Source organism: Schistocerca serialis, chromosome 9 (assembly GCF_023864345.2).
Source record: "Schistocerca serialis cubense isolate TAMUIC-IGC-003099 chromosome 9, iqSchSeri2.2, whole genome shotgun sequence".
Classification (NCBI taxonomy): domain Eukaryota; kingdom Metazoa; phylum Arthropoda; class Insecta; order Orthoptera; family Acrididae; genus Schistocerca; species Schistocerca serialis.
In genome coordinates, this window is record NC_064646.1 from 95427784 (window position 1) to 95452837 (window position 25054).

Here is a 25054-nt window from a genome sequence, read left to right on the forward strand (position 1 = left end):
CGGTCTTAGTGTTCACACTATGCCTGTTTATAGGCAGGTATAGCAAGCGTTTGATCGCGTATAGAACTGGCACACGAGAACGCCTTAGAGAAGGATATCGTGATGCGATCTGAATGGCAGTTTGCTCTTGTTGACGTTCAGCCTGCGTGATAACACGAGGAAACTGTGCCGCGCGTGACAAATTGCTGCATCTGTACTCTCCACGCCTGCGGGGAAGCACACATGCCCCATGCACTTGTTTTGTGTATTTCCCTGCGTGCAATATGTAGCGTGCTGGGTCACAGTCCCGCGTATATAAGACGGCGACAGGGGACCGCTGAAGTATCATTCGCACAGCGCGACATGGCGAAACTACTGGCCCTCTTCCTGGTGCTGCTGATTGCTGCCCTGGTCTGCGAGCAGGCTTTAGGTGAGTGGTGTTTGAACAGAGCTCTCAGTCAACTCGACTTTGGGATTCGGTATTTAGCTAGGGAAGTGAGTTGTTACAAAACGTTTTTGAATACCATATATAACGTAGAGTTTGCTAAATATGGACAAACTGAACGAATGATAGGATAAGGGACAAAAACAGGCGATAAGGACAGTACATGGGCGGAAATGCGTCCCAAGGTACGGCCACTTGAAGGTGGAGGTAAAAGATTTTTGAAAATGACCGCTGCGTCAGCTTCAGACAGGTGGCCCGCCAGCGTGGGATTAGCCAGACGACGGTGTGGGGCAGCTGCCACTGTCTGTATGACTTACGACGTGTGCAGGCATTATTGGATTTACACTTGCATCTGGTGCGACGGTTTTGTAGCTGGTTTACTGCCCGCGCCATCATGGGTCTGGGATTTCTGTTAACCGCCCTATTAGCAGATGAGGCAGTATTTACAAGGAGTGACTTCGTCAGTCCCTCCACAAACACCTTTGGGCTGCGGAGAATCCGCGTGGTATGCTGGCAGCGAACTAACACCACAGGTTTAACTTCAATGAGTGGGCGGAGCTACTGTCGACCACCGTGTGGAACAAGCAATCCTCCCACAAAGCCCCTCACAAGCGTGGTATGGACAATAATGCAGATGCCACACGACGGTGCTCCACCTCCCTGCTCTCTTGAGTGCTTAGCTAACAAACAAAACATTCCTACTTAAATCTTGTGTAGCCAGCCGCGGTGGACGTGCGGTTCTAGCGCTGCAGTCCGGAACCGCGGGGCTGCTACGGTCGCAGGTTCGAATCCTGCCTCGGGCATGGATGTGTGATGTCCTTAGGTTAGTTAGGTTTAAGTAGTTCTAAGTTCTAGAGGACCGATGACCTAAGATGTTAAGTCCCATAGTGCTCAGAGCCATTTGAATCATTTTTTTAAATCTTGTGTCATCTATTTTCAGTAACTAAAACCTACAGTGTCAAAGATCTACATCTACATGTACATAAATACTTCGAAATCCACCATACGGTGCGTGGCGGAGGGTACCTCGTACCACAACTAGCATCTTCTCTCCCAGTTCCACTCCCTAACAAAACGGGGGAAAAATGACTGCCTATATGCCTCTGTACGAGCCCTAATCTCTCTTATCTTATCTTTGTGGTCTTTCCGCGAAATGTAAGTTGGTGGCAGTAAAATTGTACTGCAGTCAGCCTCAAATGCTGGTTCTCTAAAATTCCTCAGTAGCGATTCACGAAAAGAACGACTCCTTTCCTCTAGAGACTCCCACCCGAGTTCCTGAAGCATTTCCGTGACACTTGCATGATGATCAAACCTACCAGTAACAAATCTAGCTGCCCGCCCCTGAATTGCTTCTATGTCCTCCCTCAATCCGACCTGGTAGGGATCCCAAACGCTCGAGCAGTACTCAAGAATAGGTCGTATTAGTGTTTTATAAGCGGTCTCCTTTACAGATGAACCACATCTTCCTAAAATTCTACCAATGAACCGAAGGCGACCATCCGCCTTCCCCACAACTGCCATTACATGCTTGTCCCACTTCACATCGCTCTGCAATATTGCGTCCAAATATTTAATCGACGTCACTGTGTGAAGCGCTACACTACTAATGGAGTATTCAAACATTACAGGATTCTTTTTCCTATTCATCTGCATTAATTTACATTTATCTATAGTTATAGTTAGCTGCCATTCTTTACACCAAACACAAATCCTGTCCAAGTCATCTTGTATCCTCCTACAGTCACTCAACGACGACACCTTCCCGTACACCACAGCATCATCAGCAAACAGCCGCACATTGCTATCCACCCTATCCAAAAGATCTTTTATCTCCACCCCTATATGGTTGTACCTCCCACGCAAGCAGGTCTGGCCATTCGCTCACGAAATCTTTCTTGCTGCTTATTCTCTAAGGAACTGTTCCTGTAGAAGGTCACAAACTAACACAAAGCTGACTTTGAATGTCCTGTGGCAGCTCGCAGTGATGGCACCTGGGGATAACGATGCTCATACACTTGCTGGAGCTCAGAGTAAACAAATAGAAGTACAAGGAAAATGCACACTGGTGATTCGGTCAACCGCCTTCAGCTGAAAGTTTGTCAGAGTACAGCGTGCAGCAACGAAAAGTAAGTGGAAGGGCTACTAATCTGTGGACAGTGCAGGTTAATAGAACAGTAACTGCAGTAATGTTTTGCTAACTTACAAGAGACGTTCAGTAACCAGTGGAACACGTTTCTTTTTCGGACAGTATCGGTTGAGATAATGCGGAATGTGGGACGACGTGGAATATTTACGCTTCAGCTACTAGAAAGTTCCGATAGGTGGTGCCGCTATCCGTAGCCTCAAAATGGCGTCTGTAACGGAGGCACGTTCCAGGCAGAGAACTGTGACTGATTTTCTTTTGGTGGAAAACCAGAGCATCGTAGCTGTTCACAGGCGCCTTCAGTACGTCTATGGAGTCCTGGCAGTGATAAAAACCGCGGAACGTCGTTGGGCGAGGCGTCCGCCATAATCGCAACAAGGTCGCCCAAACCTGCCACATCGTCCGCACCGTGGCCGGTTGCATACAGTTGTGACTCCTGCAATATTAGAACGTGCGAACACTCGCATTCGACATGATCGACGAATCATAATCAAATAGCTCTCCTCTCAACTGGGACTTCTGTGTTGGTAGTGCTGACTCCAGTTGGGTTACACGAAGCTGTCTGCCCGATGAGTTCCGCGCCGCTTAATAGAAGAACACGAAGACCATCTGGATGGAATTCCTTATGCGTTAGAAGACGAATGGAGAAAATCGTCGCGGCGATGAAACATGGGTTCATCCCTTGAAAACGGAAATAAAATGGTAATCCATGGAGTGGAACCACACAACCTCCCCTCCGAAGAAAGAGTTCAAAGCCGCTCCCTCAGATGGTAAAGTCGGGGCGACAGTCTTCTGGGACTGTGAGGGGGTAATTCTGTTTTCTGTTCTTCCTCATGGTGCAACGCTCAACTCTGAAATGTGTTGTGCTAGCACCAGGAAACTGAAGAAACGACATCAGTGTGTTCGTCGCCACAGAAACACAAACGAACTTCTCCTTCTCCATGAGAACGCAAGGCCTCGCACAAGTCTGGCCACCCGAGAAAAGCTCACTAAACTTCGCTGGACTGTTTGTGGTCTTCGACCATACAGCCCGAATTTCGCATCTTCCCACTTCCATCTGTTCGGCCCAATGAAGCATGCTCTTCGCAGGCTACTGATGCGGCAAGACGGTGCTTTCGACGTCGACCAGTAGAGTAGAACCGTGCGAGCTCACAGGCCTTCAGAGTAAGGTGGCGTAAGCTCGTAGCACTGAACGTAGATTATGTTGAAAGATGGCGTTTTTTAACTATAAAAGAGGGGAGTGATATTGTTTATTGGAATGCTGAAGAAAACCAACCTGCTTTCAGAAGAAAAATATGTTTTATTAGTTATTGGACACACTCGTACATTCGGCGAAACTACATTCTCCACAGATCAGTCTTATTTCTACCTTTTCTTCACTTGTGTACATACTACTCACATAAACCTTCAGTAGAGGATCATGTATTTTCCTTGTGTGTACAACTGTTTTTTGTCAACTCCAGCAAGTGAACGAATTACGCTACCTTGGTTAGCTACATTGTATACTGATACAGCAGACTCAAGGTCACTTCGGCACTACGTTTCTAAAGTCAAGAAAAATGGGGCCACCCGGTATTATTTTGCTGACAAACTGCTAGCGATCCAAGGCAACTTATTCCAAAATTATTAAGGCTTTCGTGGCCACTTGTTGACAAACTGCCTATTGGCTACTGTCTTGGGTTCTTCGGCCGACGTTCATCTTGATTTTACTGACGTTTCGCCAGCACGAGTGGCTGGCATTGTGAAAGTTTCACCCTCCATTGCCGGTGGCGACTGGAGCCGAGCTCGCGGCCGCTGAATGATGAACGTCGGCCGAAGAACCCGAGACAGAAGCGAATAGGCAGTTTGTCAACTTATTCCATTTCCAATTTAAAATTCGATGTATGATGCGGAAAATGGACTGTCGAAAACAAAAGGTCTCCTGTGAAGTCTAGCTATTGCTATAAAACTTTCTGACACGATTGAAGTGGCCTGCAACGTATTCCTCTTTTGTGCTAACCTTTTCATCTCGAAGTACCAGTTGCAGCCTACATCCTCAATTCTTTACTGGATATATTCCAGTCTCTGGCTCCCTCTACAACTTACCATCCATAGCCACCTCTAGTACATTGGAAGTTATTCCCTGACGTCTTAACAAATCATGTTATCGTCATGTCCCTCCTTTTTTCCAGCGTTTTTTTCGTATATTTTATTTTCATCACCGATTCTGCATAGGATCTTGTCATTCCTTATCAATCCACCTATTTTTCAACATTCTTCTTCAACGTTCTTCTGTGGCACCACATCTCAAATGCTTCGATCCTCTTCTGTTCCAGTTCTGCCAAAGAAGATGTTTTATTACCATACAACGCTCTGCTCCAAACGTACATTATCAGAAATTTCTTTCTCAAATTAAGATCTATGTTTGATACTTCTTTATGCCGGGAACGCCAGTGATAGTCTACTTTTTATGTCATCCTTGCTGCGTCCAACATGGGCTAATTTCCTGCATAGGTAGCACAATTCCTTCGTGATCAGCAATTTTGATGTTAAGTTTCTCGCTGTTATCATTTTTTCCATTTCATATTACTTTCATTTCTCTTAGTTTTGCTATCAACTCATCTTCTCTATTCATTAGACTGTTCGTTCCACTCAACAGGTCTTGTAATTTTCCTTCACTTTCTCTGAGGATAGCAATGTCCTCAGCGAATCTTACCATTGATACCCTTTCACCTTAAATTTTAATCCCAGTTTTCACCCCCCGTTTTCTTTCCATCATAGGGGCGAAAGCCTACACTCTCTCTTGCACCATTTCTACCCCAGGCACTCACTCATGCTACCGTAGACCACGGGTGGATCATCCTGACCACATAAAAGCACCTTTACTCGTAAGTGAACAAAAGTGTTTACGTAATATTTTATCATAGTCTATACCCAGTAAGTTTACATACACTACTGGCCATTACAATTGCTATACCACGAAGATAACGTGCTACAGACGCGAAATTTAAGCGACAGGAAGAAGATGCTGTTTTATGCAGATGATTAGCTTTCCAGGGCATTCACACAAGGTTGGCGCCAGTGGCGACACCTACAACGTACTGACATGAGGAAAGTTTCCAACCGATCTCTCATACACAAACAGCAGCTGACCGGCGTTGCCTGGTGAAACGTTGTTGTGATGCCTCGTGTAAGGAGGAGACATGCATACCATTACGTTTCAGACTTTGATAAAAGTCGGATTGTAGCCTATCGCGATTGCGGATTATCGTATCGCGACATTGCTGCTTGCATTGGTCGAGATCCAATGACTGTTAGCAGAATATGGAATCGATGGGTTTAGGTTGGTAATACGGAACGCCGTGCTGGATCCCAACGGCCTCGTATCACTAGCTGTCGAGATGACAGGCATCTTATCCACATGGCTGTAACGGATCGTGCAGCCACGTCTCGATCCCTGAGTCAACAGTTGCGGACGTTTGCAAGACAACTATCATCTGCACGAGCAGTTCGACGACGTTTGCAGCAGCATGGACTATGAGCTCGGAGACCATAGCTGCGGTTACCCTTGACGCTGCATCACAGACAGGAGCGCCTGCGATGGTGTACTCAACGACGAACCTGGGTGCACGAATGGCAAAACGTCATTTTTTTCGGATGAATCCAGGTTCTGTTTACAGCATCATGATGGTCGCATCCGTGTTTGGCGACATCGCGGTGAACGCACATTGGAGATATACTGGCGTAACACCCGGCCTGATGGTATGGGGTGCCATTGGGTACACGTCTCAGTCACCTCTTGTTCCCATTGACGGCACTTTGAACAGTGGACGTTACATTTCAGATGTGTTACGACCCGTGGCTCTACGCTTCATTCGATCCCTGCAAAACCTGACATTTCGGCAGGATAATGCACGACCGCATGTTGCAGGTCCCGTACGGGCCTCTCTGGATACAGAAAATGTTTGACTGCTGCCCTGGCAAGCACATTCTCCAGCTCTCTCACCAACTGAAAACGTCTGGGCAATGGTGGCCGAGCAATTGGCTCGTCACAATACGCCAGTCACTACTCCTGATGAACTGTGGTATCGCGTTGAAGCTGCATGGGCAGCTGTACCTGTACACGCCATCCAAGCTCTGTTTGACTCAATGCGCACGCGTATCAAGGCCGTTATCACGGCCAAATGTGGTTGTTCTGGGTACTGATTTCTCAGGATCGATGCCCCCAAATTGCGTGAAAATGTAATCACAGGTCAGTTCTAGTATAATATACACTCCTGGAAATGGAAAAAAGAACACATTGACACCGGTGTGTCAGACCCACCATACTTGCTCCGGACACTGCGAGAGGGCTGTACAAGCAATGATCACACGCACGGCACAGCGGACACACCAGGAACCGCGGTGTTGGCCGTCGAATGGCGCTAGCTGCGCAGCATTTGTGCACCGCCGCCGTCAGTGTCAGCCAGTTTGCCGTGGCATACGGAGCTCCATCGCAGTCTTTAACACTGGTAGCATGCCGCGACAGCGTGGACGTGAACCGTATGTGCAGTTGACGGACTTTGAGCGAGGGCGTATAGTGGGCATGCGGGAGGCCGGGTGGACGTACCGCCGAATTGCTCAACACGTGGGGCGTGAGGTCTCCACAGTACATCGATGTTGTCGCCAGTGGTCGGCGGAAGGTGCACGTGCCCGTCGACCTGGGACCGGACCGCAGCGACGCACGGATGCACGCCAAGACCGTAGGATCCTACGCAGTGCCGTAGGGGACCGCACCGCCACTTCCCAGCAAATTAGGGACACTGTTGCTCCTGGGGTATCGGCGAGGACCATTCGCAACCGTCTCCATGAAGCTGGGCTACGGTCCCGCACACCGTTAGGCCGTCTTCCGCTCACGCCCCAACATCGTGCAGCCCGCCTCCAGTGGTGTCGCGACAGGTGTGAATGGAGGGACGAATGGAGACGTGTCGTCTTCAGCGATGAGAGTCGCTTCTGCCTTGGTGCCAATGATGGTCGTATGCGTGTTTGGCGCCGTGCAGGTGAGCGCCACAATCAGGACTGCATACGACCGAGGCACACAGGGCCAACACCCGGCATCATGGTGTGGGGAGCGATCTCCTACACTGGCCGTACACCACTGGTGATCGTCGAGGGGACACTGAATAGTGCACGGTACATCCAAACCGTCATCGAACCCATCGTTCTACCATTCCTAGACCGGCAAGGGAACTTGCTGTTCCAACAGGACAATGCACGTCCGCATGTATCCCGTGCCACCCAACGTGCTCTAGAAGGTGTAAGTCAACTACCCTGGCCAGCAAGATCTCCGGATCTGTCCCCCATTGAGCATGTTTGGGACTGAATGAAGCGTCGTCTCACGCGGTCTGCACGTCCAGCACGAACGCTGGTCCAACTGAGCCGCCAGGTGGAAATGGCATGGCAAGCCGTTCCACAGGACTACATCCAGCATCTCTACGATCGTCTCCATGGGAGAATAGCAGCCTGCATTGCTGCGAAAGGTGGATATACACTGTACTAGTGCCGACATTGTGCATGCTCTGTTGCCTGTGTCTATGTGCCTGTGGTTCTGTCAGTGTGATCATGTGATGTATCTGACCCCAGGAATGTGTCAATAAAGTTTCCCCTTCCTGGGACAATGAATTCACGGTGTTCTTATTTCAATTTCCAGGAGTGTACTTGTCCAATGAATACCCGTTTATCATTTGCATTTCTTTTTGGTGTAACAATTTTAATGGCCAGTAGTGTAGTTATTGGGAAGTTTCTGTAATTATCTCATGTAAGTGGACTGACACGAAAGAATAGTTCGTGTAGCGAGTGCCGGGGAACGGGTCCATCAACATTACGGCACGTTTAGTACGCGAGCCGTGTATTAGATTACATGAGCTGCTGTGTGTGTGTGTGTGTGTGTGTGTGAGGTGCCAAGTGGCGGAGAAGTGTGACAGCAGTGCTGTGTGTGCTGTTGCAGCCTGCACGCCGGGCTCCCGGAAGTACGACGGCTGCAACTGGTGCACGTGCTCCAGTGGCGGCGCCTGGATCTGCACGCTCAAGTACTGCCCGCCCTCCAGCGGTGAGTGCCCAACACGACTTGATACGATATCGCAATGCCTGTGTTATTCCGATTACGATGCTAAGTTTCTTTCGACATGCACGCATATTTACGACATATGGAAGTTTGGGTCTGGCAGAGGGTGGTACACGGATAGCCAAATGGTGGGGCGACCGCTTGCGATAAGCTGAAAATCCGGGTTCTAGCTCTGGCCGGATACAAGTTTTCATTGTCGTCATTCCATTCTACAGCTGATGAATTCATTTAATGTATAACACCACTCAAGGGCTGCATTCCAAACTCTTTCTCATTCAGCATTAAGGTTCCATTTTGTTGTGTCTCTGCAAACGTTTGTACCCTATTCTCGATACTGCAACTAAAGTGTGTTGCTCATGAGTTCGCATGTTTCTTAGTCAGAGAAGCAACGTTAATTATTCTGCAAATCACACACAGTTACATAATAGACTTTAGAAGGCCTGATTTTCAACTGACATCTCTGTCTCTCGACCCGACATCAGCAAGTGGAAAAAATTGATGCGTAAATCTTTTCGTGCAGGCTAAATATTTCCGATTTTACGTCAATAGTCATTCCAACCTAGCACTTATCTTATTTATCCTAACATGATTAATGTCACCAGGACCTGTCTTACATCTAACCAGACAATTTACGTTAAACTCACACAATGACACAGCTCTTAGAAAGAGAATTAAAATTAGAGTTGTAGCACACACAAGTGTCTAAGAGTTTCGCTTAAGTATACAGTGCTTAACTAAATTTGATTATTATATGTTTCACATTCGTATTGTGTGACGAAGTTCTTTCATTTATATTTCTGATATATAAGAGCAGATATATATCGCTTAACAATTGTCAAATGGTATAGTAAATTATGGGAAATAGCGACGAGAAACACCAGTAATAAACTGACGAAACTAGAAAACTATGTAATTATTGTATCACTGATATGCAGTCTGAATCTAACACTTTCATGTTCCAGGTGGTGGTCTTACATTCGCGTGACCTGTATCCCGTGGCCAGGTCAGCTGCCGCTGAAGACTTGACCCGGAGAAATGGTCTGCTGCTTCATAAATGTTGATATTTGAATGTATGTGCAGCGAATATACTCAAAATGGCTACGAATAAAGCTTGAAATACTCAAGTTCATTTATAAAAAACTTCCACGAAATGCTGATAGTAGCTAATACCTTCATCCTTTTTCTCTAATTCCGCTTGTAGAGCCTTCCATCTTCCACGTCTACACCTATAGTCTGCGAACTCACGTGAAGTGCTTGGCGTAGGGATAGAAATTACTGTTGGCTACATAACAACTGTTCTTTGTAAAGCTTCCTGAAAAATCAAGCTTATCCGTTACAGATGTTGTAGATCATGTGACTACGAACTGAATATAAATACAGAAACCTGCAATCATCCAGTTTTTTGAAATGTTCATTTATTCCATCAATTAATTAGTTTACTAACTTTTCGAGTCTCATCTTCCAATGGTACTCTTGGTACTTACGTGTTTGTTTCCACAGCGTACCCAGCATCACACACTAGAAATAAACATGTGATTTCCATATACACCATCTGAAGATGAGGCTGAATGGGTTAGAAAATTAATTAATGAAATAAACTAACATTTTATAAAACTGACTGACGTTTTCTTAATTTATATGTATCACAGGCAGTGATGTACTATAAATAAGACTCATTTTCTTTGAAATATACCATTGTGATGCAGTAATATTAAGCTACCAATAACATATAGACAGAACGTGTGTGATATAAGTGCAGCGGCAGCAGATTTTTTTTAAAGCACCAGCCGTGCCACTTTATTAAATTTAGCTGCCATAAGAATGAATAACATTAAGCTGTATATTAGCACTGTGCTTTGGGAGAAAAGTTTCTGTTACATTCTCTAGTCGACGAAACAAGTTACACTACTACTCTAAATACACACTCGATGCCCCCTGTTAATCCAGCCATATGATGGCCACATGGCATGTGGATGGTATTCAACAGTGGTTGGTGTAATACGTAAAGACACACACAATCAAACAGTTGCAGTGAAATCAGTCGTGGATATGGACAGCAGAACTAATACCGAAAAATTTAACAAAATTTGATGTGGATTACAACGAGTCTACGGGTTCAGTGGATAAATACGACACGATACTTAGCTCAGCGCAATGTGTACACAACCACTGAAATGGTACAAAAAGCTCTTTATTTACCACTTGGACATTTGCGTGCTAAATACCCATGTCATTTACAAGCCGCATTCCGGAAAGAATAATTCTGTCACCGATTTTCTTCTCAGCTTCATTCGAGAGACTTAGAGACATCATCATCATCATAAACTAAAGGCTATGACTTGTCGATTTAGCCACGTCCCTCTCTCCCTTGTCATCCTCTTCAATTCTTCATACGATTTTATCCCCATATCTTCTTTGATGTTATTAAAATACGTATCACTTGACCTGCTTCTTGGTTTTTTCCCTAAAACTTTTCCTTTAAATACATTCTTTAGGAACTGGTTGCGTTTCAATATGTGCCCTTTCATTTTTGATTTTCTTCTTCCGATGTGATTTAGCAGCGTTCTGTTCGCATTCACTTCTCTTAAGACTTGTTCATTACTTTTTCTGTGTACCCCGCTTGTTTCCGTCATCCTTCTCCACATCCACATTTCCATTGCTTGCAGTCTCTTTTTCTCTGCCTTTCCCAGAGTCCACGCTTCACATCCGTATGTTAAGACACTGCAGACAAAAGTTTTCGCAAACTTTTTCCTACTTTCTATGCTTATATAATTGCCTGTTAGTAAATTCCTTTTATTTTGGAAGGCTTGCTTTGCCAAGGCTATTCTTGTCTTTATATCTGTGATACATTTATTGTCGTCAGTGGTTCTGCTCCCCAAATAACAGAAGTTCTCAACCTGCTCTAGAAGATCATTTTCTAGTTTTATATTAAGTTTACCATTTTCTTTTGTCTTCCCTACTATCATAGTTTTTGTTTTATTCTTATTTATTTTTAGATTGTATTCTCTTAGAATTTTGGCAGATTTTAGCAACTTAAACTCCATTTCCTTTACTGAGTCAGCAAGTACTACTATATCATCTGCCATGCGAATACAGTGTATTCGTTCCCCGTTAATTTTAATTCCTTTGGTTATTCTTTTCAGTTTTTCAGTGGTTTTTTCAATAAATAAGTTGAACAAATATGGTGACAATGGGCATCCTTGCCTTACTCCCCTCCTTATTTTTGCGTTCTTCTTCACACCATTCACTTCTATCTCTGCTTCCTGCCTTTCATACAGGTTCCAGATTAATCTTCTGTCCCTCCAATCAAGATTTATTTCCTACATTGTTCGGAGTAACAATTTCCGATTAACCATGTCAAATGCTTTTTGTAAATCTATAAAGCTCAAGTAGGTTTTTCTATTAACTCCAATTCGTCTTTCTAATCTTTCGCATACATCCTCTAATTCGAAAAGTAGGTCACCGTTTTTATTCTTGACCATATTTGTTTTTGTTCTTGGATTTATCTGCATTGATCAAATTTTAGAGAAAGATCTATCAATTTGACCTCTACTTAGATCTTGTTGAATTTCCTTATGTTTGTCGTGCATCCACTTTTCTTTTTCAAATCTACATTTCTCTGTAATTGCATTTTTTACACTTTTGTACTTATCGAAATCTTTTTTCTTTGGCCTGTTTCGTTCTTCAGTAAGGTCTAGTATTTCCTTGGTCATCCATGGTTTCCTCGGTTCTAGTTTCCTTAATCCTAATAGTCTTTTAGCCTTTACTTCTACGGTCTCTTTGAATCCTTCCCCTTCCCTGTTACCTATCACGTTATCGGTCAATTCTTTCATGTCCGCAGTTACTTGCTTTTCCGTAAGTTTTTCTACAAACCATCTGTGTTGCTTAGTTCCTAAATCTGTTACTATAGTCTTTTATTAGTAGAACATGGTCACTGTCTATGTCATATCCAGGGTATGAGTGGATAGACTTTATTTGATTCATAAATTTCTTCTTGACTAGGATATAATCTATCTGATACCTCGTGTCATCTGCTAGACTTTTTCATGTATATCTTCTTCTCTTGGGCATTTCAAAACACGTTTTGGTGACTGTCATCTCATACTGTTCACAGAAATCTAGCAACCTTTGTCCTCTAGCATTCATTTTTCCTAGCCCGAACTTGCCATTCTATAATCCTTTGTTATCTTCACCAATCGATGCATTGAAAGCACCAATTATGGTAAGATTGTCGGTTTCTTTAACCAGTTTCATTAAGTCATCAATTTGCTCATATACTACTTCTACTTCCTTATCCTTGCTTTTTGTTGTTGGTAAGTAAATTGCAATTACACACAAATCCGTGGGTTGTGCTTTAATTTGAATCATCATTATCCTATCACTGCAGTGGTATGTGTTCAGCACGCTGTTCTTCCATTTTCCTCTCAAAATTATAGCGACGCCATTGCTTCCTGTTCGAGCACAACCACTGCGAATGATCCTGAAATCCCCCGACATAAAATCACCGTTGCCGCCCCATCTAGTTTCACGGACTCCTAGTATGTCCAGCTGTGACTTTTCCATTAGCATCTTAACCTCTTCTAGTTTCCCAGCTTTTAATAGGGTTCTGACCTTCCATGTTCCAATTTTCATCTGTTCTTTTATTCCAGAATGAAATTTTCACTTTTCATTTTAGAGCACTTGCCCGCGAAAGGCATAGTTCGAGTCTCGGTCCGGCACACAGTTTTAATCTGCCAGGAAGTGTTCCTTCATTCCTTTACTCCTTGCAGCCTTTCGCAAGACATTCCCCCCACCCACCACCTCCCCCCCACCCCCCGGAGATCCGAGATCCGAATGTGGGAATTGAAACTCCGGAAAATTTTGAATTGGATATACCCATATTTCTATTTGGGAATCCTGTATGGGATCGTTAATGCAGTAGTTTCCCGTTGCCTTCTGCATCCTCCTGCTGTTTACCATGTTAATGGTTCCTCCGCCTTTAGGGACAATTGCTCATCCCTGGGACAAGGGGGCGCCCCTTCCTTACCCGCTCATCCGCCCCTTACTGGCTGTTGGTTCTTGGTAAGGTCGGTCTCCTTGTACGGGGAGTCATTCGGTTATAGCCAGAAAAGAAAATGAAAATGAAAGACACTCTCGAGTCTCGCAACCTAATAGCGTCGGGGTCGAAGAAGCAAGAGTTGACCAAGAGAGGCCGACAGGAAAGATGAAAGCAGAAGTCTGACACAAGTAAGTGGAAGCAATGCCAGACTTAGCTAAAGCCGTCGGCACACGGACTGTCCATCCGAACGTTGAGCGTTGAGCGTGCCGAGTTTCTGACGTCATAGCGTGGAATAGCATGTTAGGGAGTCTTTCCGAACGTGCAGAGCAATATCTGGCATGTCAGATATTCTGAGCGTGCGTCTGAGCGTTGACCAATGAGATGGCACAACGCCACCTACGTCACACGCACGCCATCTCCCTTCAGTACAGAGTTGTGAGGCGCTATATTGGCATTCATTTCAAGCCTATATGTATATATGCCGTTTCTGACCACCAGCAAATTGAGAATCACTGGAGAACTCGTTGTTAGTTGTGTGATTCGATCCAATAAATTAATGAGAAACATCATATTCGAAGCCAAAGAATTATTGTAACTTGCGTATTATGAGAGTAAGCTATTTGAAGGCAGCGACACATTGAAGATCCACCCAAAATGCATTGTTCTTGGTACAATTTGTTATAATTAAATTTCAATTAGTAACATAATTACCTACGATTAACGCTTTTACCAATGGCTAAGATAACATGACGCAGTGCAGGGCTATTGTAGGTTGAGCGTAGTGAGTAGCGTCTCTGGCCAATAATGAGTTTTTGATGGGGCGGTGGTTCGCGTCGTAACACTTCCAAATTTTTTTTCCTAACATTCGCGTTTTTATTAGGTTCTGATACTTTATTATTAGTTTGATATAAGTATATACTATAATATTTGATGTTATGTAAATATAAGTTCACCTTTTTTTTTGAGGGGTGACTTTGTCCGATTGGCTTAATCTACGGGACACCTTGCGCTACTTGTATAAAGATATTTTGCTCCTTTTACGCTTCGTAATTCACATGTCGCAAAGATTCTGCTACTGGGTAGGAACAGTGATCAAGTAAGACTGACCCTGGGGTTTTACTAAAATGTGGGAATGACGAAACCACGTTGGGGCCCACGTACCGTATGCACAAGTCGCATCGTTTCTGAGCGTTCAGCAGCACGTTGAACTTGGCACGCTCAACGTTGACGTTCGACAGCACGGTCCGTGTGCCGACGGCTTAAGGGCCGGTGTGGTTGCCACCCACATACTGCCAAGAAGGGAGCCCCCTGCGGTAGTTAGAGACATAGAAGCAAGAAAGGAAAGCATCTGGAGGTCGTTAATCTGGTGGGGAACGCCCATTGCGGAACGGCAGTTTCCAAGAAACGCTGAAACGTCAGCAAACCGACACGGACTAGTAGGGAGACGCGTAACGTGCATCAAGAACAAATGAGGGAAGCAGTCGCGTAAGTGACGTGAACACTGCGATGTGGGATTGCGTGTTGTTCCTTCTTTCAGAATATGTCAAGCAACAGTTCATTCTGAAATCTACATCTGCATCTATATACATACTACGCAATCCTCCATACGGTACGAAGCGGAGGGTACCTCGAACCACAACTAGGATCTTCTCTCCCCGTTCCACTCCCAAACAGAACGAGGGAAAAAACGACTGCCTATATGCCTCTGTACGAGCCCTGATCTCTCTTATCTTATCTTTGTGGTCTTTCCGCGAAATGTAAGTTGGCGGCAGTAAAATTGTACTGCAGTCAGCCTCAAATGCTGGTTCTCTAGAGACTCCCACCCGAGTTTCTGAAGCATTTCCGTAACACTCGCGTGATGAACAAACCTACCAGTAACAAATCTAGCAGCCCGCCTCTGAATTGCATCTACGTACTCCCTCAATCCGACCTGATAGGGATCTCAAACGCTCGAGCAGTACTCAAGAATAGGTCGTATTAGTGTTTTATAAGCGGTCTCCTTTACAGATGAACCACATCTTTCCAAAATTCTACCAATGAACCGAAGACGACTATCCGCCTTCCTCACAACTGCCATTACATGCTTGTCCCACTTCATATCGTTCTGTAATGTTATGCCCAAATATTTCATCGACGTGACTGTGTGAAGCGCTACACTACTAATGGAATATTCAAACATTACAGGATTCTTTTTCCTATCCATCTGAATTAATTTACATTTATCTATATTTAGAGTTAGCTGCCATTCTTTACACCAATCACAAATCCTGTCCAAATCGTCTTGTATCCTCCTACAGTCAATCAACGACGACACCTTCCCGTACACCACAGCATCATCAGCAAACAGCCGCACATTGCTATCCACCCTATCCAAAACATCATTTATGTAGATAGAAAACAACAGCGGACCTACCACACTTCCCTGCGGCACTCCAGATGATACCCTCACCTCTGATGAACACTCACCATCGAGGACAACGTACTGGGTTGTATTACTTAAGAAGTCTTCGAGCCACTCACATACTTGGGAACCAATCCCATATGCTCTTACCTTAGTTAGCAGTCTGCAGTGGGGCACCGAGTCACACGCTTTCCGGAAGTCAAGGAATATGGCATCCGTCTGATACCCTTCATCCATGGTTCGCAAGATATCATGTGAAAAAAGGGCGAGTTGCGTTTCGCAGGAGCGATGCTTTCTGAAGCCGTGCTGATGCATGGACGGCAACTTCTCTGTGTCAAGGAAATTCATTATATTCGAACTGAGAATATGCTCGAGAATCCTGCAACAAACCGATGTTAAGGATATTGGTCTGTAATTTTGAGGATCCGTCCTTCTACCCTTCTTATATATGTTATATTATGTGCTTCTTTGTCATGTTAACTAGTTACGGGAGCTCCAAAAATACACAATATTCAGAACTGTATTTAATTTGAGGGTTTATTGGTGAGAATAAATATAGAAATGTTTGCGCGGTGCTCAGAGCCGTGTCGTGTCCAGCACGGCGTGCGCTGCCGTGTGGAGCGTCCCGACAGCACACACATGTGGGCACCGCTGTAGAGCAGTTCTCAGCTGCGAAACGGATGATCCAGAGTGTGATGAGAATAATTTTTTGCCCCTGAAAGTGAGGCTGCAGCAAGGGTCTATGCTGGCAACTTATTAACTACTTCATACACTAAAGAAAAAGCAATAATAAAGCACCTGCTACACAGGAAATAAAACAGAATCCCACTGTTTGCATGCTACTCGAAGGCAAACTCTCCTAGAGAATACCAAACGATTTTAGGCTGCACAATATTAATGGAAAAATAATAGATGATTATAGACTTGCGGAAAGGAATGAAACAGGAAGCCACAAGAAAGAATTTTGCACAGAGCATAATTTAATCGTCGCTAACACTTGATTTAAGAATCATGAAAGAAGTTTCTATACATGGAAGAGACCTGGACACACCATAAGGTTTCGGGCATTATATAATCATAAGACAGAGGTTTTGGAACGGTATTTTTCATTGTAAGACATTTCCAGGGGCAGATGTCGACTCTGATCACAATTTATTGGTTATGAACTCTAGATTAAAACCGACGAAATTCCAAAAAGGTATGAAATTAAGTAATTTGTGCGTGAATACGTTGAAAGAACCAGAGGTTGTGGAGAGTTTCAGAGCGTGCATTAGACAACATGACTAGAGGAGGGAAAAGGAATGCAGTACAAAACGAATGGGAAACTTTAACAGATGATATAGTGAAGTCAGTAGAGGATCAAACAGGTAAAAAGACTAGGGCTGGTAGAAATCTGTGTATAACACAAGAAATAGCGAATTTAACTGATGAAAGACGAAAATTTAAAAATGTATCAAATGAAGCAGGAAAAGGGAATAAAAACGTTTAAAAAATGAGACTGACATGAAATACAAGGTGTTAAGCGGGAATGGCTAGGGGCGAGATGTAGGTATTTAGAAGTATTTTCACTAGAATAAGGTAGACACCGCCTACAGGAAAATTAAACAGACCTTTGGTGAAGAGAGAAGCAGCTGTATGAACACCAGCAGCTCAGATGGTAAAACAGTCTTAAGCAAAGAAGAGAAAGTTGAAAGTTGGAAGGGGTGTATAGAGGGTCTATACAAGGGAGATGAACTTTAATGCAATATTACAGAAAACGAAGTGGATGTAGATGGAGATGAGATGGGGGATATGATAAGTCGAGGAGAATTTGACAGAGATCTGAGGGACCTACGTCGAAACAAGGCTCTGGGAATAGATGACATCCCCTAGAACTACTGATAGCCTTGGGAGAGTCAGTCATGACAAAACTCTTCCATCTGGTGTCCGAGATGTATGAGACACGCTAAATATCCTTAGTTTTCATGAAGAATACATTAATTCAAATTCCAAAGAAAGCAGTTAGTAATATGTGTGAAAGTTACCGAACTATCAGTTAAATAAGTCATGGTTGCAAAATACCAACACGATTTCTTTACAGAAGATTGGAAAAACTGGTAGAAGCCGATCTCGGGCAAGATCAGTTTGAATTCCGGACAAATGTTGGAACACGCGAACTTGTTTACAAGATACACTCCTGGAAATTGAAATAAGAACACCGTGAATTCATTGTCCCAGGAAGGGGAAACTTTATTGACACATTCCTGGGGTCAGATACATCACATGATCACACTGACAGAACCACAGGCACATAGACACAGGCAACAGAGCATGCACAATGTCGGCACTAGTACAGTGTATATCCACCTTTCGCAGCAATGCAGGCTGCTATTCTCCCATGGAGACGATCGTAGAGATGCTGGATGTAGTCCTGTGGAACGGCTTGCCATGCCATTTCCACCTGGCGCCTCAGTTGGACCAGCGATCGTGCTGGACGTGCAGACCGCGTGAGACGACGCTTCATCCAGTCCCAAACATGCTCAATGGGGGACAGATCCGGAGATCTTGCTGGCCAGGGTAGTTGACTTATACCTTCTAGAGCACGTTGGGTGGCACGGGATACATGCGGACGTGCATTGTCCTGTTGGAACAGCAAGTTCCCTTGCCGGTCTAGGAATGGTAGAACGATGGGTTCGATGACGGTTTGGATGTACCATGCACTATTCAGTGTCCCCTCGACGATCACCAGTGGTGTACGGCCAGTGTAGGAGATCGCTCCCCACACCATGATGCCGGGTGTTGGCCCTGTGTGCCTCGGTCGTATGCAGTCCTGATTGTGCGCTCACCTGCACGGCGCCAAACACGCATACGACCATCACGGCACCAAGGCAGAAGCGACTCTCATCGCTGAAGACGACACGTCTCCATTCGTCCCTCCATTCACGCCTGTCGCGACACCACTGGAGGCGGGCTGCACGATATTGGGGCGTGAGCGGAAGACGGCTTAACGGTGTGCGGGACCGTAGCCCAGCTTCATGGAGACGGTTGCGAATGGTCCTCGCCGATACCCCAGGAGCAACAGTGTCCCTAATTTGCTGGGAAGTGGCGGTGTGGTCCCCTACGGCACTGCGTAGGATCCTACGGTCTTGGCGTGCATCCGTGCGTCGCTGCGGTTCGGTCCCAGGTCGACGGGCACGTGCACCTTCCGCCGACCACTGGCGACAACATCGATGTACTGTGGAGACCTCACGCCCCACGTGTTGAGCAATTCGGCGGTACGTCCACCCGGCCTCCCGCATTCCCACTATACGCCCTCGCTCAAAGTCCGTCAACTGCACATACGGTTCACGTCCACGCTGTCGCGGCATGCTACCAGTGTCAAAGACTGCGATGGAGCTCCGTATGCCACGGCAAACTGGCTGACACTGACGGCGGCGGTGCACAAATGCTGCGCAGCTAGCGCCATTCGGCGGCCAACACCGCGGTTCCTGGTGTGTCCGCTGTGCCGTGCGTGTGATCAATGCTTGTACAGCCCTCTCGCAGTGGCCGGAGCAAGTATGGTGGGTCTGACACACCGGTGTCAATGTGTTCTTTTTTCCATTTCCAGGAGTGTAGTTTAAGGAAAGAGAAACGTACGGTTATTACATTTGTAGACTTAGCAAAAGCTTTTGACAAAGATGACTAGGATTACCCTTCTCTGAAATTCTAAATGTAGCAGAGGTAATATATAGGGAGCGAAGGGCTATCTACAACTTGTGTAGAAACCAGACGGTAGTTACAAGAGACGAGGTGTAGGTATGAAGGGGTAGAAGTGGTGGAGGGGGGAGTGTGACAGGGTTATAACCTGTCCCTGGTGTTATTCAATAAGTACACTGAGCAAGCATTAAAGGAAATCAAAGAAAATTTTGGAGTAAAAACTAAAGTTCAGGAAGAAGAGAAAAAAAGTTGAGTTTCGCTGATGAGGCAGAAAGTCTGTCAGAGACGGCAAAGAACTTGTAAGAGCAGTTGAACGGAGTGGATAGTGTCTTAAAACTAGGATATAAAATGAACGTTAACAAAAGCAAAACAGTGACAATAGAATATCGTCAAATTAAAATAGGTGATGCTAAGGGAATTGGATTAGGAAGCGAGACACTTAAAGTAGTAGATAAGTTTTGCTATCTGGGCAGCAAAATAACTGACGATTGCTAAAGTAGAGAGGATGTAATATATAGGCTAGTAATGGGAAAAAAAGCATTTCTGTAGAAGATAAATTTGTTGTCGACTGTAGGCTTTAGTGTTAGCTATGATTTTCTGACGGTATATGTCTGGAGTCTAGCCATGTATGGAAGTGAAGCATTGACTACAAAAACTGAATCTTTTGAAATGTGATGCTACAGAAGAATGTTGAAGGTTACATGATTAGAACACGAAGCTAATGAGGAGGTGCTGAATAGATCTGGGGAGAAAATAAATGTTTGACACGACTTGACCAAAAGAACGGATCAGTTGATAAGATATATTCTGAGATATCAAGGGGTCATGAATTTAGTACTGGAGGGAAGTGTGGTCGGTAAAAATTTTAGAGGGAGACCAAGAGATGAATACAGTTAGCAGATGCCGAAGAATGCAGGTTGCAGTAGGTATTCGGAGATGAAGAGGTACGCACAGGATTACTCTAGCATGGAGAACAGCTTCAAACCATTCTTTAGAATGAAGAAAACAACACCAACTGTGGATCGTCTCTAGGTCTTGCTAAATTTCACTACAGTCTTTTAGACTCACAGCAAATTTACACAACGGCGTCTTTCAGGAACAGTGTCACAGAGCTTTCGATGTTACCAAAAACGTCATGTATACTAGAACATATTGTAAAGTGAAGTCTACTGCCGCCTTTCTCTCAGGAACTACTATAGGGATTTTGATACGGTTTTCAGTAATAGGTAGATGATTTAGAAGGAAGATTCAGATGTGCAGTTGATAGCTATTTCGTGCATGTTGCTCGTCTATGAGGCACTGAAGTCCGCTACCGCTTTTATCTGTCTGTATGTGAAGGGTAATATACAATATGTAAAAGAATCAAGAGGGACGATCAAGAATGGAATGCTCGGATTAAAAAGGATGTAAGACAGATATGTAGTCTTTCGCCCTTCTTATCAATCTGTACATCGAAGAAGGAATGACGGAAACAAAAGAAATGTTGAGAAGTTGAATTAAAATTCAAGATCAAAGGATATCAATGATGCGATCCGCTGATGACATTGCTATCCTGAGTGAAAGTGAAGAAGAGTTACATGAATGAGATTTTCACTCTGCAGCGGAGTGTGCGCTTATATGAAACTTACTGGCAGATTAAAACTGTGTGCCGGACCGAGACTCGAACTCAGGACCTTTGCCTTTCGTGGGCAAGTGCTCTACCAACTGAGCTACCCAAGTACGACTCACGCCCCGGCCTCACAGCTTTACTTCCGCCAGTACCTCGTCTCCTACCTTCCAAACTTTACAGATGCTCTCCTGCGAACCATGCAGGACTAGCAATCCTGAAAGAAAGGATACTGCGGAGACATGGCTTAGCGACAGTCTAGGGGATGTTTCCAGAATGAGATTATCACTCTGCAGCGGAGTGTGCGCTGATATGAAACTTCTTGGCAGATTAAAACTGTGTGCTGGACCGAGACTCGAACACAGGACCTTTGCCATTCGCGGGCAAGTGCTCAACCTCTCGCAGGAGAGATTTTTGTAAAGTTTGGAAGGTAGGAGACGAGGTACTGGCGGAAGTAAAGCTGTGAGGCCGGGGCGTGAGTCGTGCTTGGGTAACTCAGTTGGTAGAGCACTTGCCCGCGGAAGGCAAAGGTCCCGAGTTCTAGTCTCGGTCTGGCACACAGTTTCAATCAGCCAGGAAGTTTCAAAAATTACATGATCTGCTGAATGACTGTACTGTCTAATGAGTACAGAATAGGGATTGAGAGTAAATCGAAGAAATACGAAAGTAATGAAAAGTAGCAGAAATGAGAACAGCGAGAAAATTAACATCAGGATTGATGGTCACGAAGTAAATGAAGTTAAGGAATTCTGATACGTAGGCAGCAAAATAACCAATGACGGACGAAGCAAGGAGGACATCAAAAGCAGACGAGCACTGGCGAAAAGGGCACTCCTCGCCAAGAAAATTCTACTAGTATCAAACATAGGTCTTGAGGATGATATATCTGACAATATGTGGTTGGGGCACAGCATTGTACGGTAGTGAAACATGGAGTGTGGAAAAACCGGAACAGAAGAGAATCGAAGCGTTTGAGGGTGGGTGCTACAGACGAGTGTTGAAAACTAGGTGGCCTGATAACGTAAGGAATGAGGAGGTTTTGCGCAGAATTGGAGAGGAAAGGAATATGTGGAAAACACTGACAAGGAGACGGGACAGGATGATAGGACATCTCTTAAGCATCAGGCACTGACTTCCACTGTACTAGAAGGAGCTCTAGCGGACACAAACTGTAGAGGAAGACAGAGATTGGAATACATCCAGCAGATAATTGTGCACGTGGGCTAAAAGTGCTACTCTGAGATGAAAAGGTTGGCAATGGAGAAGAGAAATTCATGGCGGGCCGCATGAAAACAGTTAGAAGACTGATGATTAAAAAAAAGAAGAAAGGTAAGAAACAAAGAAAAGTGAAGTCTTATCTCAGGAACGACAGTAAAGGTTTTATTTGAATATTGTTTTCATTAATAGACAGACTGATTCACGAGGAAGGTTCTTGTATGTAAATCATTACTGCCACCCCAGAAGAACCATCCAACAGTTGATACTTAGTGTTACCAGTGCGAATCCGGAGTGGGTGGCTAATTTATCTACATGTTGTTGCAGATAGTAGGGTTCTCCAAATTTTACTTTTAGGTTTGTCGATTCGCCCTATAAAGATCTAATTGCTTCTGACTCGAATTCTGGACGGTGACGGTTGAAGTCTCTGTCCCATTGTAACCTCCCCCTTCCTAATCGGCCTACTGGATTGCGATATAACTGACTGTGATCGCATATGCCATGCGAAATTTTACAGTGAGTAAGGCTATCGTTACCGAAGGAAAATAACACCGGTTAGTTGTAGGATAGTGCACAACAGACTCTTCTGAAGGAAGCATCTGTTCTAAACTTAAACTAAATACTGATGATAATTTTGAAATTCTTGGATTATAGTACAATCGCTCACGAACCACACAGGGCAAAATGGGTACCATGTAATATTCACAACAAAAATCACTGATAACACAAAGAAAACACTGATTGACTAAAAAGTGAATAATCAGCGGTCGCCAGTCCGCTAGGGTAATGAATCTCAAGCATCTTGAGAAAGGTAATAGCAAAGAAATTTAAGCAAATAATTATTTACTGGCGTGGCAACAGAAGTTTGTCACTCTTTTCCACGACACAACAGCTCACGAGATAATAAATGAATGTGGAAGCACTGAGTTTGATGTTACTTATTCTTAAAAACTAAATTTTGAAAGCAAAAATATATGGTATTACTGGTTAAATGAATGACTGGCTTAACTTAAACTCTGGTAGTGGTAACTGGGTGAATTGAGCGCACTCGCAGATAATTTACCAATAGGTTCCATCTACAATGAATTTGTTTGAATTTATCCAGAATAACAATAGCATTGCTTATAAGAATGAAGATGTGTTTGTGATAACTGATAAAGAGAATAATCCATGGTTTAAAGCAGTTAGTCAGTCAGTTGGTTAGTTACTCAGTTATTCAATTAGTTAGTCAGTTAATTTGTTTGTTAGTCAGTCAGTTAGTCATTTAGTTGTACAGTCAGTTTGTTTAACGTTTGATTGTTTTATTGTCTTTTGTAATTTAATTAATCTTTGCACCAAGTTTAATTCATCTTCCTTTCGAACGTAATTAACTTATCTTCGTTTCGAGTTTATTGGTCGATTTTCTGGCCACTGCATTGCATAAAAATCGATGTCTTCCTTTTTTAAGGAAAGTCATTATGGAATTCCAGAGATTAAAAATTTAGTCCTTGCAGATGTTAAATAAAACAAATTAAAGAATGTAAAGCAGATAGATAAAAATAGCTGATTTTTCATTATCGCTTTAAGTTCTAATACATTTTTTGATGTTTTACTCTAACATTGAATTGCGAATTAACTACTTTAATCGCGACTGATGACCTCAGAAGTTAAGTCGCATAGTGCTCAGAGCCATTTGAACCATTTTGAACTACTTTAATCTCTTCCTCCAACCAATGATTGGAATAAAAATTTATAAAACATTTGGTAGCACTAAAACAGTGCTACCTAAAAATACACAAAACCTTAAATCCGTCTTCTGTAAATTCGACCACGTGCACTTTTACAACTTCTTAATATGGAAAATCGCCTTTATAATATTCATCGATATCTGTTACGCTTTCTTCGCTTGAATCCGAACCATTTTCTTCCAAATAACATTTATTAATTGCCTTAAGAATCTTTTTAATATATTTGTTTCTACTTAGTTTATTTAAATCTTTTAATTTTACAAAAGATCGTCTTCCTTGTCGTTTACCGTAATTTTTGCACAACCATTTTTAAGTGAAACTAAATCCAAACATTCTATTTGGTATTCTTTGTCCAACAAACTACTGATTTTTTCTCGCATATCTTCGAAATGGATTTTATTCTTAAAAAATAGATCTATAATTTTAGCGTTTCTGTCTTCTGCCCTTTATTACTACAGATTATTAGGAATTTATAAATACGCTTAATTAGATTAAATGGAGAAACTAATTGTTCTAAAGATAACACACCTAGGAAAACAGATGTATTTGTTTACATAACCAAGGTAACTATAGAAAGATAATGGTAACTACTATTGTTTAGTTGTTTAGGGTATAATGTTTACCATATTTACTGTGCAGAAGGTGGAATTTAATTCGTCCATATTACATTTTTTGAGATTATTATATTCATAAATACATTGCACGTTTAGTTGGACTTATTACGAATATCCACCATTAATGCT

At 43.7% G+C, this 25054-nt stretch overlaps 1 protein-coding gene and 1 long non-coding RNA gene across 2 annotated transcripts in view; both read left to right on the forward strand.

Annotated features, from left to right (window-relative positions):
* Positions 1–268: 268 nt before the first annotated feature.
* Positions 269–9773, forward strand: LOC126418891 (uncharacterized). The gene is made up of 3 exons (XR_007575906.1): positions 269–409; positions 8533–8634; positions 9612–9773. It is a non-coding gene; the product is annotated as an uncharacterized LOC126418891 (long non-coding RNA).
* Positions 9774–23665: 13892 nt separating this feature from the next.
* The window catches only part of LOC126419393 (uncharacterized), a 42518-nt gene continuing 41129 nt past the window's right edge, over positions 23666–25054 (forward strand). Inside the window, exon 1 of the mRNA XM_050086582.1 lies at positions 23666–23783. Within this exon, the coding sequence (XP_049942539.1) occupies positions 23666–23783 (118 nt within the window). The remainder of the gene's footprint in view (positions 23784–25054) is intronic.